At 43.8% G+C, this 20228-nt stretch overlaps 1 protein-coding gene across 1 annotated transcript in view; it reads right to left on the reverse strand.

Annotated features, from left to right (window-relative positions):
- The window catches only part of Elp1 (elongator acetyltransferase complex subunit 1), a 55397-nt gene that overhangs the window by 17222 nt on the left and 17947 nt on the right, over positions 1 to 20228 (reverse strand). The window contains exons 11-28 of the mRNA XM_041657516.1: positions 19236 to 19466; positions 18085 to 18255; positions 16578 to 16677; positions 13905 to 14087; positions 11401 to 11507; positions 10466 to 10569; positions 9253 to 9306; positions 9056 to 9161; positions 7961 to 8076; positions 7188 to 7261; positions 6843 to 6921; positions 6677 to 6756; positions 5571 to 5708; positions 5377 to 5462; positions 4733 to 4884; positions 3351 to 3474; positions 2152 to 2249; positions 352 to 553 (exon numbers count right to left, since the gene is read on the reverse strand). Coding sequence (XP_041513450.1) covers positions 352 to 553; positions 2152 to 2249; positions 3351 to 3474; positions 4733 to 4884; positions 5377 to 5462; positions 5571 to 5708; positions 6677 to 6756; positions 6843 to 6921; positions 7188 to 7261; positions 7961 to 8076; positions 9056 to 9161; positions 9253 to 9306; positions 10466 to 10569; positions 11401 to 11507; positions 13905 to 14087; positions 16578 to 16677; positions 18085 to 18255; positions 19236 to 19466 — 2205 coding nt within the window. The remainder of the gene's footprint in view (positions 1 to 351; positions 554 to 2151; positions 2250 to 3350; positions 3475 to 4732; positions 4885 to 5376; positions 5463 to 5570; positions 5709 to 6676; positions 6757 to 6842; positions 6922 to 7187; positions 7262 to 7960; positions 8077 to 9055; positions 9162 to 9252; positions 9307 to 10465; positions 10570 to 11400; positions 11508 to 13904; positions 14088 to 16577; positions 16678 to 18084; positions 18256 to 19235; positions 19467 to 20228) is intronic.

The raw sequence follows: 20228 nt of genomic DNA on the forward strand, positions 1-20228 counted from the left end.
ACTGTTAAGTGTGGCCATAATGTCTAAGGATCAATGAGTAATATGGCCAGATAATACAGTGTAACTTTGAGGCCGTTTGCAGCCACAATCTCCTGTCTTAAGGGACTGCAAAGCTACATAACAGAGGTTCTATCAGTACCCAGGCCAGAAAAATAAACTGCTTTTTATAGTATGCCAACACATTTGGAGGTGCTTTTGGGACTGCTGTTCTATTGAAAAGAATGTTCTAAGTATGACTGACTAGAATGAGCCTGTCTCTAGGAATGTTGCCCTAAACTTATTTACAAAATTACCAATTAAAGCAATAAACACAAACCTTTCCAAGAGTGAACACAGAATGGCCCTGCTTACCTGCCAGAGTTCTAGCAAGGCCCACCATCTGGTCTTCGGAGAGTTGAAGCTGGCTAGCTATACAGAGAGCTTGCTGCCAGCTGCCACAAGCCAAAAATGCGGAGAGAGCCTTCTGATGGGCCCCACACCGGGCAAACACAAATCCTGCTGGCTCATACAGGTGCTCTTGCATCAGGTGCTCCCCATAAACAACACTGATCGCCTGTGACAAGACATGGAGATTTGGTGAAATGTGACGATAGTTTCTTTATAGTGTAGCACATAGTTTCTAATGCAGGCTATGTTAGCTTCTTTCTTTTTCTACTCAAAACTGTACTAAAGATATAATACTTATTCAACATACACTGAGTACGTAGATATGCATGATTCGAGGTGGTGGGAATAAAAGACACACATGCCATAAACAACTAACTAACGAAATAAATATAAAAAAACAACAACAAAACCACAGCACATTTAAGCTTTTGTTCAGACGGCCACAGAGAATGGCCTCAACTAGCAAAGCATGGTTTATAAGAAGATAAAATGACCAAGAATGACAGGCATGCCACCTCTGAAGGCTACAAGGAAATGAAGCTTTGTTAAGAGTCAAGAGAGCGCAGATAAGGCACAAGGGCTATGTGGCAAGAACATGCACAGTAGACCTGAGAAGCAATAAGGTTAATGTCACTGGAGCTGGGGAAGATGAGAAACCAGAGCTGCCAGGCAGCCATTTGCTGAACCCTGCATTGCCAAGGCTTAGGGTGAAGCAGAGACAAAGGAAAACAACACATAGTCCTTGCCCTTCTGGAAGCCACAGTCTGGCAGACACAAAACAGCAAATCATCAGTTTACTTGGTCCCTATCTAAGAATGGCTTTAAAGAGAGACTCGGAAAGCCCATGGGCAGGTGGACTCAAGAAAGGACACAGCAGAGGGCTGGAAGGTTGTGATTAAACAGCACAACATCATGAACCCGGTACACACACAGAGATAAGAATAATGATAACTATGGTAGTAATAATAATGAACAGCTGGCATGGCTCAGTCACAGAGAGACTTGTGTGATAGCTCATCTTGGTTGTCAAAACACTTGGGAAGAGGGACCCTCCACTGAGGAATGCCTCCATTAGAGTGCTGTGTGGCTATGTCTGTGGGGCTCTTTCTTGATTTCTAACAGCTACAGAGGAACCAGCTCACTATGAGCAGCAGTGTCTTCACTGGGCACGTTGGCATGAGCTATGTAAGACAGGACGCTGAACATGAGCCACCAAGCAAACCAGTTAGCAGCAGCACTCCTCCATGGTCTCTGCTTCAGTTCCTGCCTCAGGTTCCTCCCTTTCTTCCTCACGCTGTTCTTATCACAGCACTAGGAAAGTAAACTAGAAGAACATGCACATAATTTACAGACAAACGAAAACCCTGCTGGCAGCAGCATGGCAGAGTGTAACAGACAGGAGTGGATGGCCACTGGTGCTCACAGAGCCTCATTTCAGCATCCGGGCATGCCACTCTGCAGTTCTGACTCTTACACAAGCTGTGGCCCCATCTGTGACTGGGCACAATACCCATCAGTTTATAAGGAGGACCACACAATACATTTAACTTAGAAGCAAAGTACCTGGTACATAAAAAAACCTAGAGATAAACAAAGAATGCCTGAAATACTTTTGCCCTTGCTGATTTCTCCTAACAAGTTCAAGATGAGACTGGTTGTAGGACAAACCATGAAGCCAGTGTTTGGACTCAACATGTCCTCACGTCCAACTAATTCGCAAAGCAGAATCAGGAGACCTCATTTCACAGTTCACCTACCACACACCTGGTACTGCAGTGACTGTGGCTGATATAACTTCAGAGCTTCCTTATACAAGTTTTTATCTTTTATCAAATTTAAGCATTCTGTGAAATACTCAGGTCCTGCAAAAATAAGATTTACAAAAACACAGGTATAAGACTGTGGAAGTATAATGGCTTTCATTTACACCTATGTTTCCTAAGCAACAGGAATGTGGAACTTTTCCATGTGTGCTCATGTGCCCATGTGTGAGAATGCATGTGGAGGCCGGAGGACAGCCTGGGCTGTTGGTCCTGTCCAAGGCCGACACTCCTGAGAAGGCACTGTCCACCTTGATTTTTGAGACAGGGTCTCTCAATGTGGAAAGCTTGCCAAGTAGGCTGATTGGCCAATGGAACCCAGGGATCCTCCTGTACACCTTCCTAAAGCTCAGATTACAAGCACCTGCCACTAAACCCAGCTTTTTTGTGTGGGTTTTATTGAATGAACTCAGGTCTTCCTGCTTACAAAACAAGAACTTTATTGACTTGGCCATCACTCATCTCCTCCCAACCATGAACCTTTTACAGTTTCTACAATTTAAAGAACAGCTTCGAATCAGAATTTTTGGTGAGCATTGCTCCACATTCTGAGGTAAGAGAAGATCAGGTTGGACAGGGATGCACTAGGAATTCTGCTCAATACCTCCTCACGTTCAAAATGAATACCTGGGAGCTCATTAAACGCTCCCCTCGGGCCTCACTCCCGTCCAGATGAATCAGAGTGTCCACGAAGTAGATGAGTGCACTCAACAGGCACCACAGGCGTCCTCAGTGACAAGTCACAACTGTTCCAGCACTGGACAGCGCAGGTGTATGGTTCTACACCATCACTGCCTGTTACACTGCACAAGTGCAAACCACTCGCTGCAGGCAAGCATACTGACAGACACCATGTGATGGGATTATCCACTAGTTCTGATCAAGGCACTGAAGGGATTTTAGGAGGAGCTCAGTCCTAACCCACAAAGGACCTGCTCTCAGCAAGGGTCCCCCAGCTCAGGAAGAGAGACCTGCTTTACTTTCAGGGCATGAAACAAAAGGTGAACGAACATGCAACCATCAAGTTCTTCAGAGTGGAGGGAACTGAAGTCATTGGACTAGGGTAATTTCCTATCTTATCTTAAAGCTTGCCTGGCTCCAAAGAAGCTTTGAAGCAGTAGTAAACACTATCCCCATACTCACCACACTTGCTGAGGTGCCCAAGAGCCTTTTCATATCGTTTCAAGTACTTGTCTATGGTAAACCGCTGGTAATTAATCTCCATTTTCTTAAGTGCATTAAGAAATGGAATATATTCCTTAGGATCCTAAAAATAAAAAGAGTTATTACTTGTAATATTATGTAATACAAATTCTAATGAAGACAATAAAAAGAGAATAACAATTTTAAATGTATGCTATACTTATATATCAATTATATATCATATAATACATTAAATCAAAACAAGCTTTGGAAAACCTACTTTCATATTTGGGAATTCTGAGTTTAAATTTGGGATAGTAATGATGAACATCAACCCCATCACAGGCTGATAAGGAAAACAACATGCCTACAGTCTAGAAGACAGCAGTGAACCTAAGCACCCCTAAAAGAATCAGGCCTGGTTCTCATGAAATGACCCTCCATGACATGGCACCCATGCCAATTATGAAGATAAAATGTACTGAGTTGGGCCCGAGTCTATGAGTTCTACCACCTCCTGCTCTGTACCGTGCCTATGGAGGACTTTGAATTAGATCTCCAGAACCGGCACAGAAGCCAGGCCTGGTGGCATGGGCCTTTTATTCTGGCACTAGGGAAGAAGGGGACACAGTCAGATCCCTGAGGTATACTGGCCAGTCAGCCAACCTACTCTTCTTAGTGAGTTCCAAGTCAGCAAGAGATCCTGATTTAAAAAAAAAGTGGATACACATAGAAATATACAGGGTTTAAGAACACTAGCTGCGGTGTTGTGGAATATTAGTTTAAGATGTGTTACACTGCTTTATGCTGTGGAATATTTGTTTAATAATGAAAAAATGTGTTGCATTCTTTTATGTGGCATTTGTTTAACCCTGTAAAGCTTGGTCTAATAAAGACTTGAAGGGCCAGTAGCTAGGCAGGAAAGAGGAATAGGTGGGCCTGGCGGGCAGAGAGAATAAAATGGAAGAGAAATCTTGGGAAGAGAGTGAGGAGCGAGAAGACGCCAGGGACCAGCCACCTAGTAACATAGCCAGCCACAGAATAAGAAAAAAAGAAAGATATATAGAATAAAGAAAGGTAAAAAGCCCAAAGGCAAAACATAATTAAAAAGAAACAGCATAACTTAAGTTAGAAAAGCTCGCTAGGAACAAGATAAGCTAAGGCCGGGCATTCATAAGTAAGAATAAGCCTCCATGTTTTCATTTGGGAGTTGGGTGGCAAACCCCCAAAGAGTTAAAAAAAAAAAATCAACTACACTGTGGAGACTCAAATCTGTAACCACTCATAGCATTAGATAGAGTATCGCTCTCTAAAGAGCAGGGACCCACACTAGGATGATTAACAAGTTTCAAAATGGTACAAAAAATATGAACTCCACATACCTTTTGTGACTTCTCGGCTACCATGAGAACCAAATCAAAGTTATAGGTTCCAAGAGAATGATTATATAATTCGTTGACATCTACCAGGAGCAGCAGGTACTTCAAGGCCTCCTCTGCACTCACAGTCTCAGGACCAGGGGGAGCATTTCTCGCTGGTGTTTAAGGAAAAAGAGGGTGAGAGTAGAGCTTGGTCAGTCAGGGGCTTGTCTAGCACACATGAAGCCATGCATTTGATCCCCATGCCACATAAAACCAGGTATGCTGGTGTGCTTCTGTAGTTCCAGTACTCAGGTGGAGACAGGAGGATCAGAAACTCAAGGTCATCTGTAGCTGCATGGTGAGTTTGAGACCAGTATGAGCCTTGCCTACGCACACACACACACGCACACACACACACATTTATATGAATGAACGAAACAAGAACAGAACAGACCAAGTGTTAAGATTTTCTGACAGACTGGGACAAAAGATGAACATATGCTTTCAATTCATTCATAAAATGCTCTGCACTCAAAATCTTTACATTTGAAAATGGTGACCCAAAGAGCCATCTGTTAACTCTGTGGAGTGCAGTAACACAGTGATGGTCAAGAACAATGACTGTCAAGAACAAGTCAAGCAGGTATCTGTGTGCAGGTCTCTACCTTTAAGCTTGTGTACCTTCTGCAGCACAATTTCCAGTTCCGGGGTCGTTTTCTTCACGTGAGATGTGAGTATTGACAGGTAGTACCTGAGGCAGTAAGTGAAACACCAGAATGACAGGAAAAATAAACCGGACAAAGATATCTATCTCCATATCCTGCTGTTCCAGAGAAGCCAACAATAAAACAGCACCCACTTGTGAGGATTGATGTTCTCCATAGCTACCCTCATGGTATCACAGATCAGGTCAAGTTTCTTCTTGTCAGGATCCCTGAATGTCTGGACAGTATTGGGCACCGGTGGAGGGTACATAGTCTTTGTGACATCTTCTTCCCTAAGAACCAAAGGTATGAACAGGTCACTTACCAAACAGTCTGGCGATCCAACTACTAGCATACATTAGGCAGGCTTCTGAGACAATAAACAAAAAGAGACCAGGAAAATTACTCAAGTACTGAGAAATCAAACATACCCACAAAAGTCTAAAGCAGGATACAACCAAGGTGTCCAGGTAACCAGAGAATGAAGAAAGGATAGTGTAATTTACACAGCAGCACACCATGAACAATTCAAAATGAATGAACTAGTGATGCATGCAAAACACGGCTGAGTTCAACTCCAGCAGTGAAAGCCGCTATAGTCACACCACAGTGAATACTTTCTGGCTAGATTATGTTGTTAAACAGACAAGGCTGACCTGTGCTGAAACAGTAGCTGCCCAAGAGCTGGGGCACAAGGACTAGTGGAGAGTGTATGAACTGGATTAAATGATGTGGAAACGTGCGGAAAATCACTGAACGGAGTACTAGACATTTTGTAGCAGTTAACTACCCCACACTAAGAGCATATTCTAGCCAAAGCTACGCAAGGTGAAATAAATGGAGTGCTGCTTCAACTTCCTTTGCCATTATCTAAAACAAGAAGAGGGTGTGTGGACAGGACAGCAGGAACTACAGAGCCTGGGTGGTGGCACTAGACATTCCCAACAGTCAGCATTTTCCTAGTTTTAAAAAGTTTCATTAAGAAGTTGGGAAAAATCATTACAGAGAAAGGATCATATTTGATGGCAATCTCATGAGAAGAATAGTTTTACAGCAAACCTAAGAAATAAGCCAAATAACAGTTCAGGAGGAGAGCTTAAAACTGCCATTGCTAAAGATCTAGAGGAGCCCTGCTGGCCATCACTGTGACACTGACTTTTTATGTTTAGAGAGACTTCTGTTCTCCAGCTATATGAGCTTGATTTCTTTATCAAGAGATAATACTTGGAATATGATGCACACGAATTATCAAAATACTTACTTCAGTTCTGTGAGGAACAAGTTAATATGATTTACGGAATCTATCTGCTTTATGAAGGCTTCAACGTTCCCAAGAAATACCTATCGAAGGAAAGAGCACAGCGTTACAGTTCAGATCGTCTTTGCTCAAGAGTAAAGTCAGAGGATAAGTCAGATGCGCAAACTACCTCAGGGTTATGATCGTGAATCAGATTGAGGTTAATTCTCAGTTTTCTCATGCATTCAAATGCTTCCTTAAACATAAGACTGCAAAGACAGAAAATGGACAAAAAGCATATTTCATGAGAAACTAAGTTCCCTGGCCTAGTATATTTTCATTACAACACAGACCGGCTATATTCAGATTACAACCCATATAATAAACAAGTCCTCCCAATTTTCAGTCTGAAACTACAGAAGGAAAAACCTAACAGTTGACACATTACTTTCTTTTCCAAATGTATAGTTAGTTACCACAGGAGCCTGGACTACATGTCCTTACGTGCACACAGGAACAGTCACAGGCAGCTTACTTGTCCAGCCAGTCCCGAATCTGAGCCAAGACCAAGGCCCGATGATGAACAACCTCCAAGTTTCCCCTCGGCATCTCAAAAGAAATCAAACATCTCTAATCAATTGGAAATCATTGAAGCAGTAGGATGCACAGTTCCACTTAACTCTTCCTGAACCACCACAATGCTATACAATGAACAATTAGCAGAATTCAGTTGTGTTCAATGTTTATCTTGACTTTCAAGCAAGTTTCCCTTTAAATCTTATTGGTCAGAGCTTTTATTAACCAACATTCCTTCATGGCCAATAGAGAGCCAAGAAAGAAGGGTTGTAATAGGCTGAAAAGTACAATAGAGCCTAAGATGCAGCCTGTACATGACGTGGGAATCCCCTCCGTATACTGTGAATACCAGTGGTTAATAAAGAATCTGTTTCAGCAGAGTAGAGCAAGGTGGGAAAGCTAAACTGAATGTTGGGAGAAAGAAGGCAGAATCAGAGAGATGCGATGTAGCCACCAGAGGGGAAAGACATGAGCTGCCAACTGAAACCTTGCTGGTAGGCCATGAGCCTTATGGTAAATTATGAAATAATGAAAAAGAGTTAATTTAATATGTAAGAGCTTGCTAGAAATATTCTATAGTGATTGGCCAAGCAGTGATTTAATTAATACAGTTTCTGTGTGGTTATTTAGGAGTCTGGGCGACCGGGAAATGAATAAGCAGCCTCCTACAACACGTAAGTATTCTGTGGAGGTGACTAAGTGACAACAGAAAGCCTGAAGGACCGAGCTTACCTGTAGTATAAGCTTTGTGTCCTGGGGAACAACTGTGACGATCCGGGAGCCCCTTTCCACTCTCCGCAGGCTTTCTCCGTTGGCCTCATTACTGCCGCACAGACCAGTCTGTAACACTAAAAATACCACTGATTGAGACTTGAGAATGACCACAGCAAGGCCACACTCCATTAACTCCCGCTGAATCTGCCCCGTATTTGAAACTCAGCTAATGGCAAGTCCATTTGCTCTCCCACTCAGCTTCAAGACCCCTGGGCCTTCCTGTAATCTCCCTGCTGCAAAGGACCCTCACATACTCACATACACAGTTTCCTAAGCAACTGGGAAATACAGGAACTGAAGAGCATTTCTATTTCTTAGCATGACCTTCACACTATAATCATACCAATGGCAGAAAGAGTTCCTGTTTCCAAGTCAGCAACAAGAAAAATAAGCTGGCCTTTCGGAATAAGGAATACTGGGGAGAGGGGGAGGCAATGCAACAAAACTCAGTGCTAATCCCCCACAAACCACAAGATGATGTCCAGAAGTGCAATGGTAGTTGAGCAATGAGAAAGAATCACAACGAAGAGTTAGAGCACATAGCCTGTAGGGGATCTATAAAGTATTAGATGATCTGTTTAATAAAACTTCATCAAGAATATTTTAGAATGTGTTACTTAAGTTAGGATTTGATTTGTGAAGTCTCTAGGAACTGAAACAGAATGGTTTAGCAAAGATACTATGTTGAGGGGTTAGAGAGGCGGCTCAAGAGTTAAGAGTATGCACTGCTCTTTCAGAGGACCCAAGCTCAGTTCCTAATGTCCACACTGGGCAACTCACAACTGACCGTAATTCCAGTTTCCAGAGTATTCAATGCCTCCGGTCTCCATGGACACCTGTGTGCCCACATGCACATTCACAAAGGTAAAGGTATGCACATTTGCACATACACGGACACAATGTAAAACATATGTATACACTGCATCAAATAAGATAATATATGAGACCAGGACTCTGTGGTAAACAGCCAAAGTAGGTAAAGAATTTAAAAATCATCAAGACTTCAAGACACTAGAAAAAGGGATACCCCCATCTTGTAGAGAAAAAGCTTACTTTTAAGTGAAGCACATCTCAGGGAAAAACAGTGGCAGGTATGGGAATGGGTTGTCAACAGTAAAAACTCATCACACACTGCAAATGATGTGATATTTGATGCAACCTGCAACAAGCAAATTAAGCCCAAGGGAAGTTAGAGTTTGTACTTGGAAAGAACACTGTGAGAAAGACCAACCCAACCCAAGCCTAGATACCTCAGTGTCATTGACGAAAAAGCGAAACCTGTCAGTCAGACCAAGGACACACTCCTGCAAAGAAACAAAAGTGAAATTACACGCAACTCTATTCACAAGCCCTTACACCTATGGTCTTCACCATGCAGTTCTAGTGCTCTGTGATTCCCTGAGCCTCTGTCTAAGGTAAGGCTAGTGCCATGCTCAGGGACATGCCACCGCCCAATCAAGCAAGCCACTCTATTGACTCCACTTATTTTGAATCGATCTCATTCCTCTCTTTGACTGCACACCCAAGAGTCTACGCTGACCTCCCCTCTTATTTCCATCCCTCTCCAACCAGGCAGCCAGAACCACATATCCAACATGAAGGAGAACACATCTCTCTGATGACTAAAAACATGGGCGAGGGTAGAGGAGTTCACTGCTAACTATTTATCAGATTAAAAGGAAAAAGTAGTGTTTATTTCTCTTTATGCCCAACATTTCTGTTCATTTATGTCAAGTGAAGAGTCTTACTGAACAGTGACTTATACTCCTGGCAGGGACAAAGTCGTCCTCCTGCTCTGTGCCACCTCAAGTGGGAAGAACAGCACAGCTTGTACCTTAAGGCAGGGCCCGAGCCAGGATGCACAACAGGAGGGGGCTGTGGTCTGCAGCATCTACTGTGCACTGCCATGTACCCTGCCATCTTTCTAAACTTAGGTAATTCCAGAACCTTCTCCTGGGACTACTCTCCTTTCTAGGAAGAGTGTTCTCTATGTCTCTGCACACTAACCACTGCCTCGGAGACTTTAACTATCATCCTCTAGTTATCCCCAAACACCTCACTGTTTGCTACCATCATACATTGCTCCTTGCCTTCACTCTCCTATCTATATCAAAAGATAGTGGCTTAAATGACCATGACACTCATAGGCCCATGTATCTGAATAGTTGGTTCCCAGTGGTGTAATTATTTGGAAAGGACTAGGAAGTGTGGCCTTGTTGGAGAAGGTGTGCTACTGAGGATAGGCTTTGAGGTTTTTCATAATTCTCTCCTGAATTTTACAAGACTGACTTTCCCCTTTTCTAAATGAAGAAGGTGGGGGCCAAGAGAGAGCAGAAATCTCCTGTCACGACCCTGGGATTTAGTGGTGACACAGGTTCAGCTGCAAGACCCATGCTTTTCCACCCACTGCCCTTGGCACTGTCTGTTCTCCATGGTGAGCTTCCCTGCGCTGTGTTGATTTACCTGTCCTCCAATCACGGCCACTTCCACCTGTGTGCATGGGTGAGCAAACTGAACAGGAAATCCTTCAGCGTTCTTCCAGGGTTCCACAGTCAGAGCCGGTGAGTCTGTAGTAAGATTGGCAAATTTAGCTTACAAATAGCTCACCAGCTCTTTCTTGTGAGGCACTGAAAGGACAAAATAAACAACATCCCCTTCTCACCCCCCAAAAGAAGCCAACACAAAAACACAGAAATATGGACTTCTCCACATTTCTCTAGAGTAGCAATAGGCTATTTCAAACAGGAGCAGACTGGGTCTGTCAACACTGTTCTACAGCATGGCATCCAGGGTTAGGAGGCTTAGTCGTTGGGCTGAGGTGTAACTCAGTAATTCAGTGCTTGCCAAGGGTGCATGAAGCCCTGGGCTGGAATCCAGCAAGGCAAACAAGCAAAAAACAACAAACAACCAAGTGAACTATTCAGATTCATAAAGACAAGCACTGCACGCTTCTCTTATACAAAGACACTAGACTTTAATTTCTTTATGCGTATGGAGTGTAGGTATAGGCCATGACACTACAAAGGAGGTAAAGGGATGGGAAGAAGAGGCCCTGGGAGGGGGGGGTGAATAAAAAAAGAGGGCAACAGAATGCAAGTGACATACACACAGAAGGGAGTTAGAGGACCTCCAGGACGGGGGATGAGAGACAAGTGGGGAAGGGCAATCAACAAAAACAATGCATGGAAATGCCGTAATGAAAACTTTCACTTTGTATGCCAAAAACAATTAATAATAACTAAAAACGATTGGGAATAAACAATCAATCAATAAATAATAAATAAAAAATAAAAATAAATAAAACAAATAATCAAATAGTGCTGACAAGATACTCACAAGTACATAGTCTCAAGAATTATTTATTTGTAAGTCTGTTTTCCTAAAATTCCGATACTCACCCCAAAAGCACCTGAGTAGCTGGCCATCAGCCAGCTGGACCACAGATGACTTGGTTTTGGAACTGCAACATAAACCAATGATGACCCCGTCCACTGTCACAGATGAACTAAAGCAAAACACACATACATAGGAAAAAAAAAAAAAACAGGAGATAAGTGTAAAAGAGATAGTCTTTCTTAAAAATGGATTCACTGATTTTCCCACAGTGAAAACTAACAATGATACTTCGGGACACACTGCCTATATTGATGTAACACACAAAGTGGAAGTGTCACAGATGGAGAAGGGATTACCTGTTCCCTACTCACGCGGCAGCTCATTATAATGTACTGCAATGTACTGACTTCCTTACATATTCTTTGTTGGTGTGTGTGTTTGTTGTTTTTGAGACAGGGTCTCACTATGTAGTTCTGACTATCTTGGAACTTACTATGTTGACCAGGCTGGCCTTGAACTCAGAGATCTGTTTGCCTCTGCCTCCCAAATGCTGAGATTAAAAGCATGTGCCACAATACCCACCTTTCTTCTTAATAAATAAACTGCATCAGGTAGGCTTGGTGAGATCAGCCTGTAATCAATATCACAGCTACTTAGGGAGGACTGCAAGCTCCGGAGAAGTCTAAGCTACAGTCTGAATTCAATGTCAGCCAGGGCTATTTATTGACACTGTCTCAAGAAAAAAGTAAAAGGAACACTGAGTGGGGCTGTAGAGATGGCACAGCGGTTTAGAGCACTGGCTGCTCTTACAAAAGACCCAAGTTCAGTCCCCAGTACCCACAAGGGCGCTCATAACTCCAGCTCCAGAAGATCTGATGCCCTCTTCTGGCTTTCACAGGCACTGCATGTACATGATGCACAGACAAACATAAAGAAAATAAGAAGGTTGAGGATATGTGCTTCCCCCAGCATATCCAGGGTTCCAGGTTCAACCCTCGGGACCCCTAAATACATAAATAAATGATGGAGAAAAGTACAATTTCTTAAAGGAGACGGCACCTACAGAAATAAAGCCAATGCTAGGATTCCATTCAAGATGTTTATTTTTAACCAATCTTTAAAAAGAAAGAAGCCAAAGACAATGGCACTGGGGTTTGATCCTACTTCATGTTCTGGCTTTGTGGGAGCCTAGCCAGTTTGGATGCTCACCTTCCTAGACCTAGATGGAGCGGGGAGGACCTTGGACTTTCCACCTGACTCTTCGGTCTGGAGGGTCTGGAGTGGGGGAGGAGTGGGGGGAGGGGGAGGGGAGTGGGAGGAAGGGGAGAGTAATGGGAGGATGGGAGGAGGCGGAAATTTTTTCTTTCCAAGAAAAAATAAATAAAAAAAAAAGAAAGAAAGAAAGGAAGGAAGGAAAAAAAAGAAAGACAGAGAAGTAGACTCTATTTAATGAGGGACAAACTACCCTCCAGAGAGTCTGGGAAGACTGAGCAGGACAATGGGATTGGATCTGGCTCCTGCTTGACCAGACCAGTCAGCTGATTCTTTAGACCTCAGTGGCAAGTCCACAGTACATAGTGCTGAGGGCACATATGTCAAAGAGGTGTAAAGAGAACAAATGGATTCATATGGGTAACACACACAGAAGAGCATGCTTACAGTGCATAGCCACAGTAAATGCAGGCTAGCAACACTTAAGACTGAGTGCCATACCATCTCTTAGAGACATTAGGATTTATATGAACAAAAAAGTAGTCTTTTGAGAAACAAAAATTAAAACATCAGAACTATAAATGGCTTTTTTACTTAGAACACTAATGTTGAAGACAGTGGAAACTACACAGTGTAGACATTCCTAATCCACTGCTGTGTTGTCAGAAAGCAGGGTTCTGCGGAACTCGGGGCAGCGCGGGTCTAATGTAGAACACAGCCAACAGAGATCTTCACAGCAGGCTTCTTCCACAGCATGAAGCTGTGAGCTAACATCACCATGGTAACAGGTAGAGCTTTAGTTACAAACCAATGAGCACAAGACTAAGCAGCCAGTCTTCCACTGGAAACCTGAAGCATTCTGGGAGCTAGCCAGAAATTTTCTCTACTATACCCCAGGACTTGAATGACAGAAATCTCTTCAGTTGTCAACACTGTTACGTGACACAGATAAAGTCATGAGTCAAACACGCTCAGGCCCGGGGATGGAGAACTGGCAAAGAAAGAGGCTTTCTAGTGTAAACAAACCCACACAGAGAAGAGGAGGGCCAAGTTTGATGATACTACTTAAAAGTAAATGTAGTTTCTTTACTACACTGGCCCATGAGGATTGACCACGGTAACTATCTATTAAAATCAATAGTAAACTCTAATGTTTACTTTGTGAAATCTCAGTGGATAACTAAATAAAATATACAACTTACAAATGTTTTGCTTATTTGAAGGCTCCATTTTACTATTTCTTGACACAATTTTGATCTATTGTCTAACAAGGAAGACTTGCCCTGTGTCCATACACACAATGTGTAACTTCACGGCCAATTTACATACTGAATACACGAATGAACCACGATACCTGACAACCAGCTGTCCCTGCTCCTCATCCGCCTCAGAAGGAGCCACAGTCAGACGGCAAATGGCAGACTGCAGGCTGGTGTGACTGTGGCTTATGGCCAGGAAAACGGCTTCTTCAATCCAGGTGAGAAAGCTCAGCTGCAGCGGGTTTACCTCCTCATCTTCACCGTTCCCAAGCTGAATTCTGTTTCGAATAGTAAAGAGTGTCCAAGATGAGAACTTTAAAAACCTTTCCTTATAAAGGAAAACTACAGTCAACTCATTATTTAAAGAAACAGAACTTGCGCTACAGCCCTGAATAAAACATCTGTACCAACCACCACCCTTAACTTCCTAAGACTCCAGGAGCCGTGGAGAGGAGACTGAAAGAATGGACATGACGAGGCTACCGCAACCACGAATTCACAGCAGCAGTAGGGACCTGCACAGATGGTATGGATGACTCCAGGCCCCAGCCTTCCTAGGGATCCACTGGCAGTTCATAGTGGCTGCATTAGATGCTCATTTTTGAGGACGTGGCACTGGGTAGGAGCCCAGGTTCCAGTGAATGGCTCCACACTCATGCACATATGGGCCGCACTAGCTGGACTTAGTAAATTATACAAAGAGGAGCCATAGCCGGGCGGTGGTGGCGCACGCCTTTAATCCCAGGCAGAGGCAGGCGGATCTCTGTAAATTCGAGACCAGCCTGGTCTACAAGAGCTAGTTCCAGGACAGGAACCAAAAGCTATGGAGAAACCCTGTCTCGAAAATTCAAAAAAAAAGAAAAGAAAAAAGAGGAGACATAAAGGTAGAAGGATTACGTTTGGGAGGGGGGATGGCAAAGCAGAGCTGGAGGGAAATGGGGACGGATGTGATCATATTTCGTTGGACACATGCATCAGAGTCTCAAGAATAAAAAGCCTTATGTGAATACCAAACACCACAACACTCCAAAATAATGTTTGCCTGACTTAAGAATGTAGGACTTATTTTAAATCCACTTCCTCATATCCTAAGATCTTTACATTTGAAGAGTATCCTTTTGAAACTGGCTATGTAAGAAAATTCTCACCCTTGTGCCTAGGCTACTAAACCACAGGGCTCTCCCAAGATACCAATGGCCGGCACTCAATCCGTCACCAGCAGTTATCTGCCTCAGAAGATACAGGACCCTTTCCAGAGCACCTCACATCCAATCAACTAAAACCGGGGACAGCTTCCTTGCTTCTAACACTTTCCTGATCTGGGCATCATTTGTCACCTCACAAAGGAGAATTCCTGTCCTCTGGGTCCAGGGGCAAGTCAGCTTAGCTGCTCTGCTTAGTCTGCTCTGCCTCTTCCGTTAGGTCCCCCTCTACACTGTCTCCACTGCACATAGCTCGCCCACAGTCCTCACCACACAGGCCTTCCTGGATCTGGTTCTCACCAGCTTCTTCCCAATTCTTTCCCAACCTCAAGCAGTTCTTCCCCAAGGATCAAAATGAAGACTCATGTCCTCCTATTTTCTCTGAATGACTGGGATTTTCCTCCCTCTTGATTTTTAATATATTCTAAGCCATAACTGTGTAAATGATAGGTCATAGCATCACATGGAGTCACAGTAAAATTAATAGGGATGAATAAATAAATAAACGAACAGTAAAATGATATGCATGCCAAGGAACTGAGGCTGTGACTCTTACATGTGTCTGTCTGTCCCGTGTGTTCATGTGCAAGCTGGAGGACAACAGCAGGTGCCATCCCTAAGAATACCATTCACCCCAGGGTCTCTCACTAGAAGAGGTGTGGTAGTGTAGTTCTCTACCCACAGTTGCCATGAGGTGCTACAAACAGGAAGCCTGAGCCAAAGCAATGGGGCTGAGAGGCTGTTAGAGCCCCAAACACAAGGAGTCAAGCTGCCAGATCTCAGGGATTTAGTGTGGTAACTGGAGCTGCCTAGCAGAACATACAACCAAGGAATACAAGCTCTCTCCCCAGCATTCCATATGCAGGCACCACAGCATAGACTTCCTTGAAAACTACGGATATATTAGATACATGACTCACCTAAAAATCCATTTCTAGATTCTCTTACTTGTTGTACTTGTTTCTATTAATTTTGTACTGGGTGTACCTAGTAATTAGGAAGAGAAACATTCCAAACTGAAGAGAATCAAACTCTGGCTCCTGCAGTTAGCAGGTCCATGATCCTGGGTAAGCCATTGCTTACCCTCTAATTCTGTTCTCTTATTTGTTGGTGCTCTGTAGCCAGGACTTAGGATTTGGCTCCCATGCCCTTCTGTAAATGCCTCCAATGGATCCGAGGTTCTTAATCATACCAAACTGTTTGTACTGCTGCATCAACGGGAAAGTGCACTCTGATTTTAACCTGAGAGTCTAAAATTACAACACCCAGAAATTCTGTAATCTGGAACAAGACCAAGATAGAGGCTGAATTCAGTCATTCACAACTAGCACCATGTATATCCCCATTTACATGAGTGAATGCAACTGTGCCCTGGTGTCTTTACCTCCATCTTCTCACGGGAGTCTCCCTAGAGAAGGCAGCTGTGGGATACAGAGCACCAGTACACTAAGTGACCAGGCTCAGCTATGGCCTACTTCACATTTCCCAGAACACAGGCTGGATGAACTCAGGACAAAATGCTACTTGATCCTACTCCCAGGGACACAAAACTACTCAGGAACCTACCTGTATCTCTTTTCCAGCTGAGGAGTGCTAAGAGGAACTTTAAATCCATTTCCACCCACAGCTCCCAGCTTCACTGTGGGATCCAAGTCTGGGTTATCACCTAGGAAACAAAAATGCAAGTATCATTGCAAGCTATTGCTCTGACACCAAGAATGCAGGATCTTACAACTTGTGGGCTCTAGAAGACAAATGAAGCAATCTAAAAAATAATGACATTTCAACTCCATTCCTCAATCTCCACATACCTTTCAGGCTCCATCAAAAGCTGCTTTCCATTAATACCATTTCAGCCACAGTATTTACCAGCAGGGGCAGGAGCAGGCCGTCTTCCCCAGCACTATCATCAATCTCCACTGTCCCCAGCCACCTCTCAGTAGTCTCACACCCTCCACAGTCCTTAGCCTTTACAGACAGTCTTTCCACTGTTAATCTAGCTCACTGACAGCAGCCAATACAATCCTCTAAAACCCCGCACCCCATCCCAAGCTCTCTCATGGCTCCTAGCTCATTAGGAGAAAAGGCTTTCAAGGCCCTAAAAGAGCTGTTCCCTGTCACCTCTAAGTCCCACCCACCACTCTCCTCTCTCAACTGTCCTCCTATGGTCACTGACCTGAATGCTTGGAATGTTCTTGTCCACATGTGCCATTTTGCCCTCTGGTTCTCCCAAGGACTCTGCTCAAGGACTACCTCACAGAGAAGCCTTCCTGGGGATACTGTCCCCCAACAGTCTACTACCCCTCCCCTCCCCCTCACTTTCTTCTATGTCACTGTACGCTTAACTGTGCTGCGCAGCACTTAACAGCTGACACACTAGAGCCCTGACAATGAACATGTGAGCATGACCTATTTAAAAGCCGCAACAACAGCACTGCACAGAGTGGAACCGAAACCAGAGAAGCTGGTGATCTGTCCAAAGAGAATTCCCATGAAAAGCAGGCTGCTTGTTTAAGAACTGATGTGAAGGCAGGAACTCCACTGTGAACTGATTAGCTCTGATTACTCTCTCGGACGCTATCGAGGCTTGTCCTCACTAAAACTCCAAAGTTACAACTGTCAGGGCACAACCACAGACCCTCAGAAATAACACCAAATGTCAAGTTTTCCAAGACATAGGCATACGGGCACTGCCCATTCATGGCCACATGTACACACCTCTATAAAGCAGGAAAAGACTCTGACTGCTCCTAGGAGAGTCCTAAGATTGTGTGTGATTGTGTACAAAGGAAGGAGAAAGCAGGGAAGTCTGAAACAGGATGATGATGCATAATTCCCAGAGCTGAATTTTATTCTCAAGTAACAGATTCTTCAGGGTCATCAAGGCACAGGGAAACGTATGCATGAACCAAGTAAGATAGAAAGAGAAGAAAATGCAGCCAAATAAATATGATGACCGTGAATATCAATGAGACTGGAATTCTGGAAGCACTGGTGCTGAGACGACAGCACAGTGTGACAATTGTGCATCAGGGGTTGCACTGAGCTCCTTGGTCAGGGTGTTTCTACTTACCACACTTGTAGACAGAGATCTGGTTACTGGCATCAAAGACAGCAAGGTCATTGCTCTTTCTGAGGGGCGCAGAGAACATGACTTGATTCACTGGATGTGGGATCAGCAGCCGGTAGGTACACATGGGAGGTGGGATCACAGTCTGCCGGAAGACTGTTACCAACAGCCTGTCTACACAATGAAAATGATGATGAGCCATGTGGGTGTTCGGTGTGTAAAAGCAGACAGGAAGCATCATCATGCAGCAGCTCGACACGGTAACTTCTGGTGTTTCCTCATTAATAAGCGTAAAAAGAGCACGGGTGTTTGGAGCTCTGTCTGTGCTGGCTAGTGTGGCCTCCGGATCTACACTGCCCACACTTCAGATGCCAAAGATCGGGGCAAAAAACCCAAGAGGTCAAAGTTCCAGCTTAGAGAGACTAAACTAGAGTAACAATACCACCCAAACCAGAAGGGCCACCATTGGGAGGTTGAGGCAGGAGGGCTGCCATGGGTTCCAGGAGCCTGGCCTACACAGGGAACACCAGGGTGATATACCAAGACTCCATCTAACAAAGGCACCCCCCAACCAATACAAAGCACTTTTCCATGTACAAATTGGTAATAAGGCATAACTAAGTTCTCTGTATAGAACAGGATTATAGAAATCAGTATTAAAAGCACTATACAGAACACTTTAGTGTCAAAACTGTCTATAGCAAATAGTCTATGGCTATTTTATTTGGGAATCCAGTTCTCTACCACTGATAGCTACACCTAATTAAAAACACCAATATCCCCACAGAAGATAAATATCTAGGATGTGACTGAGCATCCTAGAGAAAGAGATAAGTTTACAAACACAGTGCAATGCACAGCCAATACAATGCTAACAGACCCCACTGCCCCACCCATATGGCTCCGCTGTTCTCTTCAAAAGTCAGACAAGTCAGTGTCTAAGGTTATAAGCATGGTTGAACAGGGAAGCTGGGTAGAGTGGAACTAGGGTTTTTCTGAAGAATATGTTTTCTATTTAATGATGCTCCCAGTCGTCACACATCAAACACAGCAAACACCAAACGGGTATTTTCCCACTGTTCTGGTTAAACCAGCACATCTGCAGGCCCTGGATCAGGACATGCATGTTCATGACACATTTCCCAGCAGCTTACTTCCGTCAATGACAGCCACATTTGCCAAGTCACTGGCACTATTTCCAGAGCTCCGGTCAGTGGTCCAGTGCCAGTCACAGCATATATAACGCCAGCCCTGACAGAGAATATGCAGCCGGCCTGGCATCACTGGGTCCCACAGCAGAGACACGACCTGGTTTATCCCAGTGGTGCTGAAGGGCAGACTTTGCTTGAGATACCAGTGATAGTTCCCCATGGTCCAGAGCTGAACTGTGTGTGGAGGAAAGGAAAGAAAGGCTATCAGAGACCAGAGGATCGAGCTGCAGACCCTGCAAGAATGGAACAGGGTAACTTTGCATTTTTCCAAGAATTCTTCTTCCTGTTTGGTCTCTCTAAAATAATTCTATAATAATCAATGTCAAAAGATAGCTAAGACAGTATTTCAGGACGTTTTTCCCATGCAAAGTTGAGTAAAAGATAACCAGATACAATGTGCATCTAAGTACCATACTACAAGGATACAATCTAGAGTGGTTTCCACTCCTCATTACTTAAAACATTTCCTTAAAACTTTAAGCAGGGTTGGGGGTTGGCTCAGTAATAGAGGGCTTGCCTCGTAAATCTAAGACCCTGGGTTAGTTACCCAGCACTAGGGGAAGAAAGTAAAAAAGACAACATACTTAATCCCAAGTCTATACTTAAATACCCAAATATCTTAAAAGCTACACAAAAGTCCATCCCATATGTAACCTAAATCTACTCACTTCTACAGCATTTGCTTCCTGCACTGATGATTCTGGTTACAGTTTGTCTTTGCTCTGCTAACATATGGTGCCCTCCCTGCTCAAGCTCTAATCCAGATGCTTCTCTGAGAGACTATTTATTTATTTATTTATTATGTATACAATATTCTGTCTGTGTATACACCTGCAGGCGAGAAGAGGGCACCAGACCTCATTACAGATGGTTGTGAGCCACCATGTGGTTGCTGGGAATTGAACTCAGAACCTTTGGAAGAGCAGGCAATGCTCT

Source organism: Microtus oregoni, unplaced genomic scaffold (assembly GCF_018167655.1).
Source record: "Microtus oregoni isolate MIOR12 unplaced genomic scaffold, Mior012 000008F_ref0000371, whole genome shotgun sequence".
Lineage (NCBI taxonomy): Eukaryota > Metazoa > Chordata > Mammalia > Rodentia > Cricetidae > Microtus > Microtus oregoni.